At 40.5% G+C, this 23,046-nt stretch overlaps 1 protein-coding gene across 2 annotated transcripts in view; it reads left to right on the forward strand.

Moving 5' to 3' along the window:
- Window positions 1-3,127: 3,127 nt before the first annotated feature.
- LOC117958240 (protocadherin-9) overlaps window positions 3,128-23,046 on the forward strand; it is a 195,413-nt gene continuing 175,494 nt past the window's right edge. For both annotated transcript variants that reach the window (XM_034894579.1, XM_034894641.1), the window contains exons 1-2: window positions 3,128-3,701; window positions 4,191-7,344. In XM_034894579.1, the coding sequence (XP_034750470.1) occupies window positions 4,309-7,344 (3,036 nt within the window). In that variant the 5' untranslated portion in view covers window positions 3,128-3,701; window positions 4,191-4,308. The remainder of the gene's footprint in view (window positions 3,702-4,190; window positions 7,345-23,046) is intronic.

Raw genomic sequence — 23,046 nt, forward strand, 5'->3', positions numbered from 1 at the left:
TGTGTGTGTGTGTGTGATATATACATATATATTTTTAAACAGAATATTGGAATATTCCCACTGAGTACATCCTCATGGCTACAACCATTTTTTTTTTTTCAAGGGGAATGTCATTAAAACATGTTGCAGCAACAACAGTGTTTTCTCTGTGATGTTCTGGAAAGTTGACGTAACGTTGCATAGGCCTAAGCACATCATTCCTTTCTATAACTAAAATAATTTCATAAAATTCAAATCATGTTAGGTTTTTACTGGATTTCTAACTGATCAATGACACTTGGACACACTGCATAGGAAGGCTCTTCCACGTCAGCTGCAGCGTTCAGCCATGTTTACTGCTTCTTGGCTGCGTATCAACACTAAAGTTGTGACCCAAACGGTTTACCTTTCTTCAGCACCAGCCCCTCAGACCTTGTTAAAGTTTTTTTTTTAAATACATAAATTACCAGTTTGACCTTGTACTTTAATGGACCGGGACGATAAACATATTTGTTCCTTGTATTATTCATGAAGCCACTTCAACAGCGCGAACAAGTCGATAAGTCAGGAGTGTGAGAATCCCACCAAGGTGAAGAGTGTGATTGACTACACTTGGTACACAGGGAATCCTAAGGCCTTAGGTTTGGATGCTTCTCGTAGGCTTTGTCTTCCATATGAGATTTTAAGAGGTACAGCAGAAGACCTAGATCACATTAGTACATTATTTATCACCGGTCAGTTACTTGACAGGCAGAAACATTAGCTGCAGTCAGTCTTAAACTGATCAAATAAGAAGATAACACACCTGAGAGATCGGGTACATTTGGAATTAGGAGCTGTGCAGTTTCAGCATCTGCTACTTCTAAATACTGAAAACATCAGGTAAAAACCGATAATAAAAAAAGACTGCTAAGTTTGTAAAGTTCAATTTACCTTTTAAGGTGCCGTAAATAAGATTTTAATGATCCGTAACAAAACATGACCTTAATATATCTGTGGAGGTTTGATAGATTTAGTGATCAATACCAGTGTCTCAACAATTACTTCATAAGATGTGGGGATTTCTGGCTTTCAGAGTGTACTCTCTGTGCAATAATCCCATTCAGTGCACAATCGCCCCTGAGCTAACGCACACAAACACCTTAGAGACCTGGCAATGTTGGAAATTCGTATTAAATCGAAACATTTTTCTCCTTTTGCAACAAACCCACAGACACAGTCCCAGTGAGAAAGTAAATGCAAGCGATGAGTTTCTAATGACTCCAACTGGCCAGCAGAGCAAGAACGTGTTTTACCACTGTAGACAGTTATGTTGTCACTTTTCCATCCACATCAGGGTGTCAGACTTTAAACTGAAGTGACAGATCGCTCCTTTAGCTGCTCTCCCTCAGCAAATGACACTGACGGCTGCATCCAGAGGCAAAAAGGTCAGCCCATCAGGGTGGTTGTGCTAATGGACTGCTGACCAGGCAATCAGCTAGCCTCTCAGGAGACACCGGTAGCCTAGTTCTCAGCTCAACAGTGTCTTTGCGTCCCTCCCATCACCATTTGTCAACACCAGGGCTTATTATCACTTTTTGCTTTCTCTTCATTTGCACTATGCTTCGTACTGAGGGCTCATTTAGACATTTATTCTGTTGTCACTTCTCTCGTTTGTCAACGAGCATGCACACACAGTCTTGGTTGAGAAATGTGTAGTTAGTCGTTTTCTATTAAAGTTGTAAAGCTCACGGCACAGTTCAGGCATTTGTGCAAGAGCACCTGCAGATGGCAGTGTTCACCATGGCAGGCTCCTCAGCCTTTAAACTCAACAGCTTGACTGTCTCAGCACCAGCAGCACAGACAGAGAGCCCTGGATGAAACTGAGGGTTATCTACTGCATTGGAATTAAGTAATGATTGGATGGCAGTATGTATTAAAAGGATGCTGGATCTGTATGGCTGACTGTGATTTCCATTTTATTAAATCTGCTGTTTTTCCTTTCTAGTTGCATTGTGCCATTTCTGACATGTCATTATGGAGCTTAGTCGGCTCAGTTACACAGTTCAGCCTCCTCGTGATGCTTTGAAACTTGTCAAGTAAGATCATCTGCGGTTCCGGGCAATTCCAAAGTCACATCACAGCCTCGTCAGATCGTCACACGAGGCAGTAAACTTATAAAGAAAATGCAATGCACCCACTAGGCAAAGAGCACGCACCACATGCTGCTGTGAAGCTTTGATGACTGGGATAACTGTCAAGGTTATTTCTTACGGACACATGCTGATGACCGGCTGCAGGGCGCCGAATGTGGCGGGCAGAGCGTGAAGATGCACCCCGTGCAAAACGCGCACGGACAACGGCTTCTCTGTCACGAGTGCAATTATCAGTGACTCGTACACAAAGCTTGTATTGTGTATACTTGTGTTTTATTCTTGGCGAGTCGTTGCAGTTTATCATTTTTTTAAATGTTCTTCAGTGTTGTGGCTTTATGTGTCCACCCCAATTAGTGCAGCCTACCTGACAACAGCCTAACAGGTTGACTTATTATGCGTTTGATGTCTCCCCTTTAGAGCCAGTGACTGTTATCTGCCTTTTTATATAATCATCAACAGTGGAAAACGAAAGAGCACGGCCACTCTTTTTTTTTTTTTTTTTTTTCTCCACTCTAAATTATCAGCAGCAGCACTAGCAGCTTCATCATCCTCATCGTCGTCATCATCCTCATCACCCCCCTCCAGCCTCCGGGTATTTTATTATTATTATTATTTTTTTTTTTGGGTAAGCGTCTCTGCAGCCTGCAGCATCTTCACGGAGCATCTTACCGCGGACACCCCTTCGGTCTGCATTGACGTGACGTGACTTCGGGCCAATCCTGTTGCTGCTCGGGTTGTCGACGCCACTGAGAGAGAGAGGCGGTGTCCAATGACGAGGGTCGGCGGGGCGGATGGGGGGGTCGGTGTGGTGTGGTTTGGTATACTTCACCACCCCTCCTATGGGCTTACACAGAGTTAGTGCAAGATATTCTGCTTCGGGAGTGAGAGTGCGAGGATAAACGCCATACGGGCTGCGCATCGGTGTCACACTGAACAGCCTTTATATTCAGGGTTGGCATTTCCAAGTGGGATTGACTGCGATTCCTCCTTTTTTTGTTTAAATGCCTTCATGATCTCTTTTTTAACCTTGTGTATTTGCCGGCTGATTATTGATGGAGCTACATTAACTTGACACATGACGGGACACCGGTGTCTCAGCTTGCGTTCACCTTTTCGGCGCCTTTACCTTAACAGGTAGCCGGGGGAAGAAAGAAAATAAATTAAAACCCGGTTTTCTCGGGACCTGTAAGGGAGATGAGCTTTGGTTTTTGGGACCGGTTCTAATGGAAGACGCCTCAAACCGCTGACCACCTGGCTGTGTCTGCTGGGGAGAGACGCTGATAACCAAAATACTGCAGGTCGCACAACATGATCCTGTCCATTCCTGAAGTTAAATGGGGGAAACGGAACTGCGAGACATGCAGCCTCTAATTCTCCCCAGTTTGTGCGACCAGCTGTTTTTACCCAAAACCTGTTCTTGTGTCTGATTTACTCCTGCGGGGCGATTTTATTTTTCCCCTCTCTTTCTTGGACCCAAGGCTTGATTTGACTGAGAAGGATATCTTTCCCCGAATAAGCTCGCACCACACTTGAAGACTATGAGCTGACACACTCCAGTTTTTTTCTCCTGCGCTGGAACGGATTTGGGTATGTACGATAAGAATAGGTCTCACTTGCCCACTAAGAATGGGAAATCTGTCTGAGCTCATTTTGTAGGCTTCATTCATGCGTGTTCATTCGTTTAGGACCCCACACACAGCTGTTTAAAAGGCACAAGGCTCTTGATTTTTTTTGGTGCAATTTTCAATTTTAATAAGAGTGTGTGATGAAGTTTTGTGGCCATGGGGGTTTGAGGCGCTGAGAATTCTTAGTTAATATAAAATGTGGATGATTTAGAAAGCAACAGACCTGACTGGCTGCCTTAATGGTTGCTGCACTGTTTTAGAGTAATTTTCTTATACATTGTTGATGAAGGCTTTAGGGCAGATGTAATAGTGAGTCGTGTTTGAAAAATAAATAAATAAATAGAATTATAAGACAAAACAGCTGACTGTGAGGTGGGTGGGGGGTTGTTTGTGAATTACTGTGCAGGGCAAAGTTATTTCACTGAAGAGAAACTCTGTCATGTATTCATAGGTTTGTCCTGGAAAGATTCCTGCCATCACATGAAAGGAGTCACAGCCTGAAACAACGTTGCATAGGAAAAAAAAAAAACCTTTTGAGTTGCAAAGGCTTGTAACACATTTACGCTGTCATGGATCTAAAAGACTATTACCTGTTGGGCACTCTACTTGCCTGCATATGGCTCGATCCTTCAATAGCCCAAGAGCTGATCTACCCCATTCGAGAGGAGTTGCAAGAAAATGTTCTCATTGGAAACATACCAAAGGACTTAAACATTTCCCATACAAATGCTGCCACTGGAGCAAGTGCTAATCTTGTGTACCGACTCGTGTCTAAAGCAGGAGATAACCCACTGGTCCGCGTTCTGAGCAGCACAGGCGAGATATTCACAACATCAAACCGAATCGACAGGGAGAAGTTGTGCCCCGGGCCCTCGTTTGAGGACAGCGAGTGCTCCTTTGAAATTGAAGTGGTCATCCTCCCTAATGATTATTTCAGGCTGATTAAGATCAAAATAATTGTCAAAGACACAAATGATAATGCCCCCATGTTCCCATTCCCTGTGATCAACATCTCTATCCCAGAGAACACGCTCATTAACAGCCGATTTGCTATTCCTTCTGCCACTGACCCGGACACTGGCCCCAACAGTGTCCACAAATACGAGCTGATCAACGGGCAAAGTGCCTTCGGCTTAGACATAGTCGAAACACCGGAGGGGGAGAAGTGGCCCCAGCTCATTGTGCAGCAGAATCTGGACCGAGAGCAAAAGGATACATATGTGATGAAGATCAAAGTGGAGGATGGTGGCAGTCCACAGAAATCCAGCACTGCCATTCTCCAAGTCACAGTGACGGATGTCAATGATAACAGACCAGTGTTCAAAGAGAGTCAGATGGAAGTGCATATACCTGAGAACTCTCCTATTGGCACGTCAGTTGTGAAGCTGTTGGCCACAGATGCAGACATAGGAGCAAATGCAGAGATACGTTATGTATTTGGGACTCAGGTTTCTCCTGCTACAAAAAGACTCTTTGCATTAAATACAACATCTGGCCTAATTACAGTGCAGAGGCTCCTGGACAGAGAGGAGACTGCTATTCATAAGCTCTCTGTTTTAGCCAGTGATAGCAGCTCTACTCCTGCCAGAGCTACTGTTACCATAAATGTGACTGATGTTAATGACAATCCACCTAATATAGATCTGAGATACATAATCAGTCCCATTAATGGCACGGTTTTCCTCTCGGAGAAGGATCCCATCAATACCAAGATTGCTCTCATCACAGTGTCAGACAAAGACACTGACATTAACGGCAAGGTCATTTGTTTCATAGAGAAGGATGTGCCGTTCCATCTCAAGGCCGTGTACGACAACCAGTATCTGTTAGAGACATCTGCGCTGCTTGACTATGAAGGGACCAAGGAATACAACTTTAAAATCGTAGCTTCTGACTCTGGGAAACCAAGTTTGAATCAGACTGCCTTGGTAAGAGTGAGGCTGGAGGATGAAAATGACAACCCGCCTATTTTTACACAGCCAGTTATTGAGCTGGCTGTCATGGAAAACAACAAACGTGACCTGTTCCTCACTACTCTTAGCGCCACAGATGAGGACAGTGGGAAAAACGCAGAGATAGTGTATCAGCTGGGACCAAATGCATCATTCTTCGATCTCGACCGCAAAACTGGGGTCTTGACTGCATCCAGAGTTTTTGACCGGGAGGATCAGGATAGGTTTCTCTTCACTGTAACGGCAAGAGATAACGGGACGCCCCCTCTGCAAACGCAAGCAGCAGTTATTGTAACTGTGCTGGATGAAAATGATAATAATCCTAAATTCACACACAACCACTTTCAGTTCTTTGTGTCTGAGAATCTTCCTAAATACAGCACAGTGGGGGTGATAACTGTGACAGATTCAGATGCCGGAGAAAATGCTGCTGTTTCTCTTTCGATACTGAGTGATAATGAGAACTTTATACTGGATCCTTATTCCGGGGTGATAAAATCTAATGTGTCATTTGATAGGGAGCAACAGAGCTCCTACACGTTTGATGTCAGGGCTGTGGACAGTGGCAGGCCTCCCTGCTCCTCAGCTGCCAAGGTGACCATCAATGTCATCGACGTGAACGACAACACCCCCATCGTCATTTACCCCCCCTCCAATACATCCTTCAAGCTGGTCCCGCTCTCCTCTATCCCAGGATCCGTGGTAGCAGAGGTGTTTGCTGTAGACGGTGATACAGGGATGAATGCAGAACTCAAATACACCATTGTGAGTGGAAACAACAAAGGTCTGTTTAGAATTGACCCTGTCACAGGGAATATAACTCTGGAGGAAAAACCAGCAGTGACTGACATAGGCTTGCACAGATTAGTGGTCAATATAAGTGATCTGGGATATCCCAAATCTCTCCATACGCTGGTGTTGGTTTTTCTGTATGTCAATGACACAGTGGGCAATTCAACACTCATCTATGATCTCATTCGACGCACCATGGAGACCCCAATTGACAGAAACATCGGTGAAAGCAGTGAAACTTATCAAAGTGGTGACTATTTAACCATAATGATAGCCTTTGTTACCGGCGCCTTAGTGGTGATTATTGTCATCTTTGTCACTGTTCTTCTGCGCTGCCGCCACGCCTCCCGGTTCAAAGCTGCACAGAGGAAAAAACAGGGGGCCGAGTGGATGTCACCCAACACAGAGAACAAGCAGAACAAGAAGAAAAAGCGCAAGAAAAGGAAATCCCCAAAAAGCTCCCTGCTCAACTTTGTCACCATTGAGGGGAACAAACCTGACGACCCTGCCCACGAGCCAATCAACGGAACAATCAGCCTGCCCACCGAGCTGGAGGAGCAAGGGATTGGACGCTTTGATTGGAATGCCACGCCTACCACAACCTTCAAACCTAGCAGCCCAGACCTGGCCAGGCACTACAAGTCCGCCTCACCGCAATCGGCCTTCCACCTCAAGGCCGACACGCCGGTCTCAGTGAAGAAGCATCACGTGATTCAGGAGCTCCCATTGGATAACACATTTGTTGGGGGCTGCGACACCCTTTCCAAGAGGTCCTCCTCGAGCTCCGACCACTTCAGTGCCTCAGAGTGCAGCTCCCAAGGAGGTTTCAAGACGAAGGGGCCCATGCACACCAGACAGCAGGTAAAAGAGCACTTTTACTGGTCTATAAGTACTGCCTATAACTGCCCTGTTCCACAGTGCTAAAGTGCCAGTCTAGATTAGAGACTCTCTCTAAGTTACTGTGAAGCAACAGAAAAGAGTACAGGAGACATACTGCTTTAGCAAGTTCCACTATTTCTCAAAACTTAAAAAAGAGAAACAACTCAAAGCAACTGCTAATTAACAGAATTGACTATGGACTCAACAACTGCTTTTGGGGGAATAATTAAAGACTGATGTTTTGTCATTAATATATATTTAATTCATATTTAACAGAAATGCAAGTAGGTGAGTGATTGCCTTGCCTCATTTAGTCTATTCAGCACCCAGGTTAGATCACTGGTAAATGTACCAACATAACATTAATTGTGACTCAGTGTTCTTTGTGAAAGAAACATTTTTTTCTATCTATCTACTTTAGATTACTGCTTTCCTCATAGATAAATGCTGCACACATTCTTCCGAAAAAGAAAACAAATGGCTGACTTTTCACCTCTCTTCTCATAAAACTCTGAGTGTATTCATGTTTTTTTTTGTTTTTTTTTGTTTTGTTTTTGGTGTGTATTGTTATATCACAAAAAGACTTTGTAACCTTTTCAACACCTGCAGCAATATCAGCATTCAATAATTATTAGTCTGCTGCGGTGGCATTGTGAATGTCACTGTAGGCTTTGCCACATCATCTAAGCTGGAATTAAATGCCTCGTCTCAAAGCACAGTAGCGAACTGAGTGAAGCTCGTCTGGAACTTGATACACATCCAATTCAAAAAGGATTAGCCAATAATGAGCCTCAAATTTCAACGTAATCCATGCTGCTTTTTATCAAAGCCTTATTAATTTTTCTGCTAATAAAGCACCACTACACAACACAGTTGCAACTCATGTGGACAAATACAGGGAGCAGCAGTGAAGAGGGAAGAGAGTGTTTCGGAAGGGAAAAGGGAGGCAGAGTGAGAGTGTTGTCAGTGGGTCAGGCTTGACGGGTGGTGGTACTGAACCTTTAGGTGGCAGTGTTGCGCTGCATGGCACAGTCTGGCACTACGCCAACCTGCAGTGGACTTATAAATGCAAGGGAGGAGAAGAAAGGAGTGAAACCTATGTTGGTGTTCTTAGTGAAATACTCTTGCCTAATGATGTAGAGGCTGCACAGGGAAGATTGATAATGGCAGTTAGAGATGTGAGTGATAAGATCTATCCGAAAGGAGAGTGGAATTACAGGGGCGACACTGTGTGACTCCTATCGATGCATACCTCCGGGTCACTGCATCTGGGGCTGCATTTAATGTGTTTCTGTGGAAGAGGTAGCAGTCAAAAGAGGCATTGTGTGTGTTTTGTGTACATGTGACAAAGGGGGGGAGGGGTATTCAACCCAAGAGGAGGACACATGAGATATGACACTATACTGTAAGCACAACTACATTGATTCGCTCAGTCATCCCACAATGCCACACTAGATTTATTGGAATCAATAATTCTGACAAATGATTTCAAAGAAGCACACAAACAGAGCCAACGTGGTACAGTTCTGTTTAGCACCATTGGTAATATAAATGATTTACTGTTGCCGATACTTTTGCTCACACACGTTCCTCTGAAATGTCTGAATGTCATCAATGTAGAAGCCGAGGGTGGAAACTGGCCTCGAGTTGCGCTTCTGTCTAAGACTCCTTTCTTTTCACTCCTAAAGGACACAAAGCGGTTCAGTTGAATCGCGCCAATCCGACTATCTTCATTCTATACTGTCCCCTATACAACTGGCACATAAGCATGCATTAACATCACATCCTATAAATGTCAGTGTCATGGCATTTCTGAATTCAAAATCAAATTGTTTTTTTTATTTCTATTGATTAAACTGTATTATTTAGTTCAAGACAAAACCCATTATGATAAAAAGTCTAGAGGAAGTGAGCGATCCTTCCCATAAGCAATACCTATTAACTACTTATGTTTGTATGCACTAATATATTTGATTGCACACAAGGGTTCTTATCTTCATTTCCTTATTATTAGAAGGAAAAACTAATTTTCTACTTTCCACTTCTTGCTAATATCTTTCTTTGGAGATTTGCACTGAAGAATATCTGGTTGGTTCTCAATTGTAATTATTCAACATCTCACTGATAAGGATGCTCCAGATTTGAGGTTAAATGGCAGTTATTGATTGTGGTCAAATGATTGCAAATGACTGCACTGACACGTCTGAGTAGATAAAGCAGGGTATTGTATCATAGCCTTTGTTACATCCATATTTGGATTGTTTTGCACAGTGCAACCCATTATATATTGACGTGTATGTCATATTTAATGAGTATTCATAAGTGGACGCCCGTTCATTATGCCCAATTATTTTTTAAATTATGCCTTTGTATTGATATTAGCTGTGATAAAAAAAAAAGTAAAGCCAAAAAATACCAATTAGGTTTTGAGTGAATCTTTAAACAGGCAGTATATCCAAAAAGTAATATATCATATCATATTCCCTGCAGAGCAGGAGTGCTTTAGAAAAAGATAAGAACTGCATTATTAAAAGATTTTTCATTCATTCTGTACATATATGATTAAAATATGTCATTATAATTTAATGTTCTTACTAGTTAGTTCTCATTTTTATGTTGGTTTGTTAACCTGAATTTAAAGTAGTATAGTAAGATGCTAAATTGTTCCACTAAATAAGGCATTACAAAGGTGTATGATGCAGTTTAGCATACGCTGCCTTACGAGTAAAACACTATCATCAATCACCCATTGTTGCCTGACGTTGACATGAAATAAGCAATTAATTGAAAGTGGACAATCAAGAGAAAGAAATGTGTAAAGCTGAAGGGAATAGCTTTTAAAATTGAACTTCTCGCTAAGAATTTTTAAAAGCCATTTTGTTCCAGTTCTTAAGAATCCCGTCTGTGCAACAGCCGCAACAATTAATCAATAAATAGGGAAACTGAAAGGAAATAGATAAACAAGAAGACATGGGGAAAGAGGTGGAGGAAAAACAGCAACGCATGCAGGTTTCAGTGACGTTTTTCCTCCCAGAGAATATAGAGCATAGGGAATAGAAATAGCAGACATCTACAACAGTGTCATCACAGACGAATGCCGAGTGAAATCAGCTTTATAGAGACCCCAAACTTTGCTGATAGCAATAGAAGCAATCCTTGCCTTTCCTTTCTCCCCCCCCCCCCACAGTTATTTATCCTCCAGGGACCTACATTAGTGTAAACAACACTGAGGAAAAAAGCATGAAAACACTGTCCTAGTTTCACAAGGCAACACAAGCATCTAAGAAACCAAGTATAATCATAGCTGTTTCCCCATCACTCTTCCTTTCTTCCTTTCAGTAGTCTAACAGAGAGACATATATGTGGTTCACAAACATAACATGAGCCCAGTGGCTATGCATTAGCCATGTTCTGTGCATCAGATCCCAAAGCTCATGTTATGGACCCATTAACATGGTTGTGTTGCAGTGTTTGAAAGTAGTCACTGAGATGGTGTGTAGAACAAGCTGTATTGATAACAATCCATGTTTTAAGTTCTCACTCTTCACCATTGACCTTAAAAAAATCCCATGAGCCCAGAGAGCTTGGTTAGTAGAGCAGGCGCCCATCTATATAGAGGTTTACTCCTCAACGCAGTGGGCCTGAGTCCTTTGCTGCATGTCATTCCCCATCTCTCCTCTTTCATGTCTTCATATGTCCTGTCAAAAATAAAAGGCCAAACAAATCCCATGGTGAATGTGAATTTAAGGCGGTTTAAGGTCTGTTAAATTAGCCAACAGATTCATGTGTCATTCTTGCAGACACTATTACACAAGATTCATCCCTTACTTTGTTATGATAATATACTTTATCTGCTAGGATGCACAATAATGAGCCTTTATATAGGGCTTTTAGTTGTGCAACCATGTGGCCTGAACACCTTATGTGCAAAACAGCTTAATTGCTGTGGGTTATTAATGTTTTTCTTGCATGACAGAAAAGATGGACGCAGTGAAAGGAAGTCTGTTCCTACAGTTCAGTCAGCCCACACTGCTCTGATGTGCTCTTCAGCAGCACAGACCATGCCTTCGCTCTAGAGACAGTATAACAGCTCCCTTTTGTGCTGCTTTACTAGAGATAAAGCACATATAGACCATCTGACAACATATGCATTTTAGGTTGACTTAATCAAAATAATTCCGGAGGCTTTTGTTTGAAAATTTGTTTTTCGTCTGCATTCGTGTCACATGTCATTTTCGTTCTTGTTGCAACCACGACAATGAAATAGACTTGTATTGCAGTAACAGTCAACAGAAAGTGTGCAGGCAAATAGATATTACAGTAGATGTAGTTGTCAGTTTAAAGTGCAGGGCAGGTGAAAGACGTGTGAGGAACGAGAGAAAATCTTTCGCAGGGTATTCCTGAAGTTGTCTTGTCGGTACATTTAATCAATGGATGTTCTATGCAAACAGGAGTTTGTACAGACCATTGTAATTATGGAGCCTTGGGAGAGTCGTCCTTCTTGTGCAGGTTCATTTGCCACATTAATAAGGGGATTAGTAGTACGTACGGGGGCTGATGGCGGCAGGAGAAGTTTGAGAAGATTAATGAACTATGACAATGTTGCACCTGAGGGGAAAAGTCTGTTGCAATATCTTCTGGGTTGTGCTGACACAGAGTTTGGCGGTATGAAAGAGGAAGATGGAGAGATGCCAGTGATTGTTTCCGACTGTGATCATACATCCTTCTCTTCAGCTATTCTGTCACTTCTCCAGGATGTGTTTGTAAACTCCTATACTGTACATGTCTGTCATTCTTTTCACTAAAGATGATTTAATTTTTTTTTGAAAATAAGGACACAGACTTGTCAAATCTAACCATTTCTGTGCATTAGAATTAATACTTAAGACGTTTTTGGGCCTTTTGCCAACAATGATTAATCATACAACCCTACGATGCAAAAATAATACCACATACTGCATTCTCTAATTGAGTAAAATGTAGCAGCTCTTACAATTTTTTAACAAATGTAGCTGTCAGGTGATCGTAAGCCAGCAAGTCTGAGTGAAGTTTTTATCAAAGCTTGAAATCATCAGTGGTGGAATTGCAGGGCTCTTTACGGCAGAGAGCATTGGATTTCTTTAAAAAACGTGTCATGCCTGCGATGTCTAGGTGGGTAAAAGGAAATGAAATGGATTGCGGACTATTCTAAGGTAGTGGGTATGAGTGTTACCAGAGTAGATTATTGCCCCAAGGGGGATCCAGTTTTGTCTGCACAAAACAACAAAATAAATCATAGCTCCCTGTTGGTACACTGGCTGAACACTGGAGTTCATTTATATGTTTTTATTTTCCTCCTTTATGAAAGATGAAGTTCTACCAATTTTTAATATCTTTATTTATGTGTAACTTTTTTTTCTTCCTCCTTTTGTCTATAACTGCTAGGGACAGTATTGCCAAAAACACAGATGATGGCAAATTACCAGGAATTACATTTTATTTATTGATATTTGATATATTTTCCTTTTTGTTTTAAACATCTTTAAATGTTGAGATACCTCATGACGCTGTTTCATTCTTTAAGACTTATCAAAAATACAATTTTGATAAATGAGTATTGTTATACTTCAAAAGGTCTTATGTGTGCGTGAGTTATTTTTTCTTTCTTTCTTGGTTTGTTGTTTGGCTGGCAAACCCATTTATCTCACATTCATTATCCATTTCTGCAATTTCTCAAAGCAAATTGATTGATGATCAATCTTAAGGGGATTTGCTTTGTGAAGTCAATGTTTTGCATAACCATAGTCATTGTGGCTTTTGTGGGACTGTCATTACTTAATTCATCTCCATGTTTTCACTAATCCACAAAACACATTTCCCATTTTTTTAAGGCAATCAATCAAGTTGACATACTAGCTTCATATTTTTCCTAACACAGTGTGATGAGAAAAAGACAAACTGCAGCTTAAAACACTTACAGTATCACGACCTCATCTGAATTCTATCAAATTTACCTTTAAATATAAAAGTAGAGGGTGGAAGAAAATGTTTCTTGACTACTTGCTTGTAAAAAAAAAAAAAAAAAAAAGATATAAAAAGATGAAGTTATGATGCTACTTCATTGTTTGAATTTCCCCCTCCCTCCCCCCTCCCTCCCAACTGACAACCCATCTCTTCTTCTTTCAACTCCTCACTCGGGCCCTCCACCCACTCCTTATCTTTCTTGTCTCCAGCCCACACCTTTCACCCATGTTCTATCGGGGTCAATGCAGTTACATCCAATGTCAAATCACCAAGGGTGTGTTCACCTTTTTGTGTACTGATCATTTGTGACAGATGAGGGTGCTTTGTGTCCCGCACGTAACCCCACTTTCTTCCTGTTACCACCCTCTCTCCCTTCATCATTCGAGAGAAGGGTGTGTGCGTGTGTAAAAGATGGGCAAACTGGTGCTGTATGTCCTGACATGACAAACCCAGAGGGAGACGTGTCCCTGTCATTGGGTTGTTTTGTCAAGTGACACACAGGCCACTGCTCTGTCACTAGCGTGTGCCAGTGTCTAGAATAATAGTTGTGATAATGGCATGGCCAGCCAAACCCCCCCCCCCCCCTCCCCTCCTCCCCCTCCCAAGCAAAGAGCCACACTTGACTTGAAATGTGACTGCCATTGACTGCTTTGCCACTGAGCCCCATAACTCACAGAGACTCTGTAACCCTCATCGATGTAAATCTTTCTTGTGTATATATAAGATGTTTCATGTAAATTGAACTCCTGGTAATCTTGCCTAATGTGCTGTGTTAAACATTAATGGACTTGTTTTATTTTTCTTTTGTTTATTTGCCCTGCTTTCTCCTTTTCCTTTTTTAATGCTGGGTATACATTAATTACTTCTGAAATAAATAAAAAAACCTCTGCCAGTTATTCAGTAATGCAACTCCTATTCTGTTTAAAAAAAGCTTTATTTGAACAGTGCTATTCTACCTTTATAATTTCATAATAAATGTTTCAAAGAGATCAGTTCTTTCTTGTATTTAATTTGTCAGTTTGTTCTCCTTTTGTGATGTTGTGATAAGACATTATGTAGAAACTGTGATTGGTTACAGTCAAGCTACTACGTATGAACCAGATCTAATCAGCATTTCCCCGTAAACAAGTGCTTCGGCTGATTATAATGCCAAGCTGTGTATTTTAAGAAGCAAACAGATTTTCTGGTTTGACTGAATCCAATACTTGAAATGAGGCACACAAAGTCACTGATCCAAAGCCAATGTAATAATTCACTTACAGTTGGAATTTTAATTCAGAGTGAATCTATAGAGGTTGTTTGGCTACCATTTTCCCTCTTAACGAGTCACAAGAGCACATTTAGATCTTTGTCTCTGTGCGAAGTTTGAGGGCCTGCTGAATATCGAGTATAGCTTTGCTAACCCAAATACATGAATGTCAATGGGATCACGTTTAAAGCTGCTCTTGAACACCTGATTGTCAGGCTTTAACTCTTGCACTGCCCAGTTTATAGTGTCAAAGGGTAGCTTCAGAGTCTCACTCACATGCTGATATGTTCTTTTACAGACCAACCTGCTGTTTGTTGGGAAGAGATCCCTTCATAGCACAATCTCAGTTTGGGGGTGGGGGGGGGGTGACAGCCAAAGTCCTTTTTTCAGAAGTCTAAGTTAGACATTGAAGTTGTCCTCACAAGCGTGAACAGGAAGAATCATTACAACAACCAAAAAGTCTTTCAATGCACATAATGAGCATGTGATTACCAGTATTCTCATAATTATTGATATATTGAAAAAACGTTGAGACTATAACAATTTGTTAACAGGTGTTTTTAAAATTACTCACAAAACACATTACTTTAGAACTACGTCTGAAATCGACCGTGAATATACAGTTTGTACTCTCCTGAAATGGCTGAGTTAAGTGAGGATAATTGCACAACTTAAAAGAACATAGAAACGTCTTTCATAAATTTATCTGACTCATAAGTAAGAATGATAAACAGATAAATGATCAAAAAAATCTCTAGTGTCTTTGTCCTAAATTACTTCTTTCCTGCACATTTTGGAGGTGTTTTCAGTCTTGCACGCTTATTTCAATGAAATTCTAATTACGTTAGCTGTGCATAAATACACACAAAAAGCTGCATCTTAAAATGGGAATGTCAGTCTAGTGTCTACACTAATATCAACAATACAATTAGCAACTAATTTCCCATACCATCATCATCCATCATAACACCACCAGCACCGTCATAACAAACGGTAACACACTCAAAATGTGTTGTATATTTTGGGCATCATTTGAAATATTAGGAAAAAGAAACTGTTGTAACATCGTTGATTATTTTTTTTCACGCTATAGCGGACTTTTTATAGTGGCACACTTTAATGTGGGAATCTCCGGCTACCTTGCAGTTTGAGAAGTAAAGATGCATCATCTCTTAACTGTTTGTTTTTTTTGCAGAAGGGGGGGTGGAAGTGCCACGCCAACACATCTATGGAAAGTAGGCCTAACTCAGCTTAATCTGTCCACTCCATTTGATAGCCAAAAGCAGAGCTTAGTCTTCATTTGAGTGAGATCGTGAAAAAAAAAAAGATAAATAAATAAATATGGGCTTTAAAGTTTGACCTCATCTATATGGTCACTTTCAAAAAGCTGCGCACTTACTGGCTGGGATTTCAAAACTGACATCTGACCTAAAGTAAGGGGGGAACGGCAATGCAAGTAATGCATCTGTTATTGGAATCTGTTGTCCGTGTCTCCCAGTCTCTTGTGGCCAGATTTCCAAATTTTGTGGAATCCCGGTGGGATGGTTCGTTAAGACTGTAGAAAAAAGTTTGAAAACGCTATGCTAATATTACATTTTCTGAATTTACTGTGACAGAGTAGATTTGCAGGCAGACAAAGTTAGAGATGGACTCAGATGTGACCTTTATGCAGTCTGAATATGAACAGTCCGTCTTTTTTCTGTACAACACACTTCGATTAACACGCCCGTGCCATAATGTTAGATAAGCAAATAAAAGACTGCACATTAAACAAAAGTCTCACAGAAGATTAAAACTGAACGGCTCCAGCGACAAGATGCATTCACTTTCGCCAACCCCTGTGTTCACATTGGGCTGTTATACAACTTTATCATCCTGAAATTGAGTGCACATGACAGGGCACAACATCCACTCCAACTATTATCCACACAGGGATGATGTCACATACCTTTTAAACCTTGTTTAGACAGAAACCAGATTAATTCTGTCCTTGGTCATCCACCAGCAATGTCCTCAAAGCAAGCCCTTGTTTCATTATGCATAGCCATTATGCATTGGTATGTATAGTAAGCCAATAAAGGTGATTAATGACCCACAGGTGGTAAAACACATGACTTGTTTGCTTGTGATTGTGATTGAGTTATTCTTTAACTAGAAGTAGAAACAAAACGAGGTAAACACACTCCATTACAACAAGTACAGCATTAAAAATGTGAATTAAATAAAGGCACAGTATTTAAGTCATATAAGTTTATAAGTCCACTAAAGTATTAAATGTAGAAAAAAAATCTTCTTGCAGAAAGAGACCCCTGGGATTGTTAAACAATTACATTTTATATTATTTGACTATTTTTGTACCGGATGCATTGAAGTGTAAGATGTAACAGGTGGTGGTAAAGTTCATTTGAACTTTTTTCTATACGGTTTGGTAGTTTAATCTCCATTCATCATATTTTAAGTTAATTACCTTGTTTGATAAAATATTAATTTGTAGAAGTAACTATGTGTCAGAGGAATAAAAAAAATATTTATCACTGTAGTATAAAATGCTACTGCTAATATGACCGAGCTGTGATTGAAGCCAATAGCACGCGTCATGAAGCTCTGTAGCGGCTTAAATGGTTAGCAACTGCCGCTCGGCATCATGAAACTCACGGAGCCGGCGGTCTCCTAATTTCATAGGATATCACACGTTTTTTTGTGCATGCATTTTTTGTACGATATCATACTTGTTGCTAGAGTAAAATAAAACTGAAGGACAAGTATCTCCAAATTTTACTCAAGTACAGTAGTGCATGTACTTGGCTTCATTCAGTTGTCTACCTTCGTTACTTAAAAAATATGTAGGCTCCAAGATTTTATTTGCAATATAATAAACTCTGCACACATTTATAAATGATATTGAACTCTGCTGAGACCCCATGGAGACCTCTGTGCTGAAAAGATTAAGGCTCCACATAAAAAAGTCCCTCTGAGAGGTTCTTCTGCTCTCTCCCACATTGTAGCATTGCACCCTTTCAGTCATAAAGGTTTATGAATTAATATACATTAGGGAATGCCTTTTTATAATTTAGTATGCGTTTGAATGCAGCCTTTGTGTGCACACTAAGGACAGAAGTCAAGACGTTAACTTTAGGATTTTTAGCACTATGAAATATTTTTATTAAAATGATGAGAGAAAAATCCCAATAAAGCATACATCAAGCTTCTCCTTCAGGAATATAAAAATAGAGCAACGGTTAGTGATTTGATAACTTTGAGGCCAGGTTGATAAAACAGCTTAGAGATAAATGCAGGAATAAGCAGAACAACAGGAGTCTCTAATGTGACATTTCTGTTAAAGCAGGCTAAACGGCTGACTTTAGCTTTCTGGCAAAAACATATTGACTTCACGAAATGTGCTTCCATATGCTACATTCTTATATCTTTCCATGAATTGACAGATGTCTTTTGAACATAGAGCCATGGCTGGTAGCTTCTCTAAATTAGTCATCTGGCCGACGCCATTGCAGTGAATTAATATCAGGATCAGTCAGACACGAGAGTTTGAGCCTTGTCATTTTTTTCCACTTCTGCTGCTGATGCACACACTGTCATATTTCCCTCTAGTGACTGTGTGGTCTAGTCCCGCTGACACTTTCCTTTAGTGTAATCTTTCCCTAACCAGTAAGTAGTCGTTCATATTTTTCCCTTTTTGGGGAAAATGTAGAAAGGTAAGTGTATTTCTTGTATGTAATCCCCAAGTGTTTTTGACTCTAGACAAAGAGAGAAACTATTTTCATTTTCACCCTTAACAGCCAAGATTCCTTCAGGACAGCAGTGAGTTATGCTGTGGTGTTGCGAGTGGAAAGCCCATCCAGTGCAATTTATGTATAAGATCTTTTATAAGGAAGGTGCAGTTGTCACACCACTTAGCCTGAGGCAAATTCTATTTTTTATTTCTTTTTTGTTTCCAAAAACAGGTTGACATGCATACAACAGCACATGCAAAAAAGAAAGGGAAGACACCCTAAAGGTTGAAAAAGTGAACTTTTGACTGGAGAATTGACCGAGCGGTCCTAGGACAGGCAGGATAAATTAGACTGGCGAAAAGAAACCACCTCTGGGATGCCCTTAAGCAAGGCACTTAACCCCCACTTGCTCCGATGGGGTCGCTCAGTGGAGAAGACTGTGTTGTACTGGGCAGCTTCCAGCAGGTGTAGATGTGTGAACTGTTGTTAGTGAGGAGCAGGATCGTCATGGAAACCAGCATTTGTACTCAACAAATCTTAACTGAATCAATTAAAAAAAAACTCATAACAAGAGTAATGGATTTTTATGCTTCTCTTCAATGTTCTCATGACAGAGGATTGGAATTGAACTGCTAGGGTTGTACTTAGTGTCTAGATTAACTCATAGTAGGTGTGTTTTGGGCGTAACATGCAATAAACCAATCTGTGTCATCTCCCATTCCCTTTAAAAGCCAGACGCATTTGTACATTGGTGCATTTCTATTATTATAGGAGATTTGCACAGTCACATTTTTATTCGTAATCTTTTTAATCTTGTGTGTGTGTGTGTAACAAGCATAAGCTGTGCATAAGCCTATGTACAGATTCCTAATTTGTTGTTCAAATAACAATGAAATACTGCTCTCATGACTTTAGACCAAGTTTTTGTTGATCAAAAGAGAGACAACAAAAATATGTATTATTTTAATGATTAAATAAGGTAGTGTCTCCAAACTTACCTCAATTACAACTTGTCTCCTTCTAGTTGTACTACAGCACTTAACTTTTAAAAAACAAGTTTAATCAATTAATCATTTTGTTGTATCTCTTTTCTGTGTTGTAGTTTGTAAATGGTCCCTAAGCACCTGTCTTACTGCCAGTAGCAATAGCAGCAGAGAGCATAAGTCATTAGGCAAGTGTTAAATAACTCATGGTGTACTTACAAACTTTACAACACATTGTTTTATGAGTACAGAACCTATTTGTACTACTGTAGAAGTTTGGTACCATTCCGGGCATTATTAGAGGGATAATTTACGAGATACACAGTAGCGCCTGCGCTAAGCTATTCAGATAAAGTATTCAGATAACGCTAATTCGACTAATGTTAAACCATGGGAAAAAAGCTTTGGGGGGGGTGTTTGCCTTGAGGTCATGGTGCAAATGACCCTAGGGTGAAAGCATTCGGAACAACCATCCCTTTTAAAGGAAACACGTTAGACAAAGCAAATAGGATTTTATGGGGATTTGAAGGATTTCCATTTTAAAGAACATCGTAATGAATAACATGGAAATAAAAGGGATATTTCAACATACAGAATGTAAGACATTGTAGTCTTTATGAACATGAACAACTAATGTTTTTGACCATATATCATATCATATGTTGGCGCCTTTTCAGACTTGTACTGTTGCCAATAAATTGCAGACTGACTGTGTACTCATACACCTTAAAATAAAACCAACTGCACAGAAACTGTTTTGGTAACAAAGCAACTCCAGGAGGTATTTTGTTCAACTGTAGATCAGAGCTTTGGTTTAGTTGGGGTGTAAAAATAGGAAGAGGTTTGATCTTTGTGATTGAACTGTAGCAGATCATAGAATTAACTTTAAATTATTTCCCATGGTGAACTGGATGAAGAACATTGATTAATTGGTGTTAAGACTAATGATATGTTTCCTTAAATCGGTACTACATCACTAATAGATTACCCTCATATCGACAACAAAGAGCAACAACACTTGGCGTGGATGGCTTATGACTTTCTCTGGCAGATAGTACAATGACAGATAAGTGAATTAGTGGACTATAATGCTCTTCAGGGAGCTAATTAGATACGAAGTTGTGATGTGTATGTGGTTGTGCTGCTGGAAGGATGTGTGTCAACCCACTCCTGTTCAATGTATAGACTGCAGATTTGTATTGATTGAATGCTTTGTCTTGTGCCTCAGGCATCAGTACGCTACAGTGTAAGCTGTGAGCCTTGCTTTTGTCTGTTGAGTTGAGAAGATAAGGGTTGTGATAAATCTGCCCGAGAATAAGCTGTCACAGAGGTGGGAACATGGGAATATTTAACGCAAACATAAAATATGGCTTGTCTGTTGTTTTATCGTCAAGGGTATAAGAAATGCCAGGGTTTTAAAATACTCTCACCTCCTTATTTTTGCCCTTTTCTATCTCTGCAGGCCTGGCATGCACAGAAGCTTACAGCCCTGCTCATATTTGTTAGGGCCACAGAGCGGTCAAAAAGAAGGGAAAAGAAGAGATTCTTTGCACAGAATGGTGAACCAGCACCTTATCGCCACTCAGTAATATGCAGAGGTGTAAAACATTTGGCTAGCTTATTTAGATGAAATGATTTAGTCCTGGCTGTGCGGAGTTAGCGAGGGCTGAATCAAGTAGTGTGTTGGGGATGAGGAGGAAGAAGGTGAAAATTGGTTTCCCCTATCTTATGGCGCACATAGAGACCGAGCCTGAATTCCTCTCCCTCTCTCTCAACAGACTCCCCTCTGACGATAACTTGCCCTGATAATGGATATATGCACCCAGATTTATTTTCTATTTCTTACCACAACTGCTTTTCTAGGAAACTTTTTTTTTATGCATGAGCTTTATGGCTGCTTTCAGCTGTGACATTCAGAAAGCAGAGCTCCAGTGCCACAGCAAGGCGGGGAACATGGGCCATGCAAAATATAGAGGAGGAGGATGTTCTTTTGATGGCTGCAACTTTTACAAGAAGGCTCTAACGCAAGCTCAGATACAAAGGAAGGAAAACTTTAACCACTCTTTTGATTTTATTGACTTAGTTGTCAGCCCACTGAGATATTATCCCACATAGGGAACATTCCAGTCTCTGTTGTTAAAGTGGATTTAGCCAATCTTTTTGATCTATACATCAAAACTTCAAGTTTGAGGAAGCATGTGAGACAGTACAGTAAGTGCCTCATAGGCATGATTGTAACGCCACAACCCCTATCTCCCCCTTCCCCTCTAATCTTTAAAAAGCTGTGACTCCATCTGTTATATGACATGTGACCCCGCTACATGCGTAGTAGGGTGTTTCAGTGTCCCAGAAACCAGCCCAGCCTCTGCACGGGGGACAATGAGGTTCCTTCACTGCCTCCGACTCAGGACTGTGGTTGCCCCGGGCCATACATCACATGGAATCCCTCATGAATGGTGCTTGTGTGTGTTTGTCTGAGTGTGTTTGTGTATATGTATGTGTGCGTATTGGTGCGGTGATGATGGGACTGTATATTCCCCCACTTATTCAACACTGCTCTAAGCTGTTCACCCCATAGAGATCAGTGGCTACATTGTTCTGGTCTATATCTTCACAGTGTGTGTGTGTGTGTGTGTGTGTGTGTGTGTGTGTGTGTGTGTGTGTGTGTCTGTCTGTGTGTCCACTTATTAATAGGCCAGCCTCTGGGATGATATTCATAACCAGAGCAGGGCAGAGGGGATTTAAATGAACACACTAGGTAGATTGGACTGATTAATATCTTCAGAGGAGCATGTCCTGTTTACTTTGTGATTAGGAACACAGCCATGGAGCCATGTCTGTCCTATAGACAAAGAAGGACATTATTGATTAGTATTGGTCATGTGTAATGCATCTATTCTGTCATGATGCTAGCTATATTTTAGTAAGGTGCACTTTTCACTGTATAGAATTGTTTCCATGTTTTTATACATATGAGATATAGTGTTGACAGCACATCGTGAGACCAAAGAAGTAGTTAAGACAGCTGTCTTTTGCAGTGCAAGCGAGGGTCAGTTTGTCACTTGGCGTTTTATACATGAGCGCACCCACACCATTCCATTATTAATGTATCTTTGCCTCCTACTATTCTATGTTCCAGTTGCGTATTAGCTATATTCTAAAGTGTACGTGACCCAGAACTGACCTGATTTTGAATCATACTAGCGGCACTAGTGGTCATACTAGCCGTGACATCGCTAACCCAGACAGTGAATATCTATTGGCTACCATTCATACTATTTTGTCTAAATTTCAGTATGACCTCCTACTGAGACATGATCACTTCATTGTACACGTTTTTTGCGCATAATACTGTCCCAATAAAGTATCATTAAAAAACCAGCCTTTCTAATTCAGGATGTTTGACTCATCATATGGAAAACAGTCAATGGCATATGATCAAACCAGCAGGTTGACATGTTTTGGCTTTTATATACAGTATATCAACAGCTATTGAATGGATTGCCATGACATTTAGCACAGACATTCATGTTCCAATCAGGATAAATTAAAATTACTTTGAGTTTTAAAATCCTAATAGTATTTCATTAATATTTGTAAAATATCTACAGTACATATTTATGTATATGTATGTATTTATATATACATAAGTGCATATATGTACAGTATATGTATGTATACAATATATGTATATATATGTGTATGTACAGTATATATA

The sequence above is a fragment of the Etheostoma cragini genome, chromosome 1 (assembly GCF_013103735.1).
Source record: "Etheostoma cragini isolate CJK2018 chromosome 1, CSU_Ecrag_1.0, whole genome shotgun sequence".
NCBI lineage: Eukaryota > Metazoa > Chordata > Actinopteri > Perciformes > Percidae > Etheostoma > Etheostoma cragini.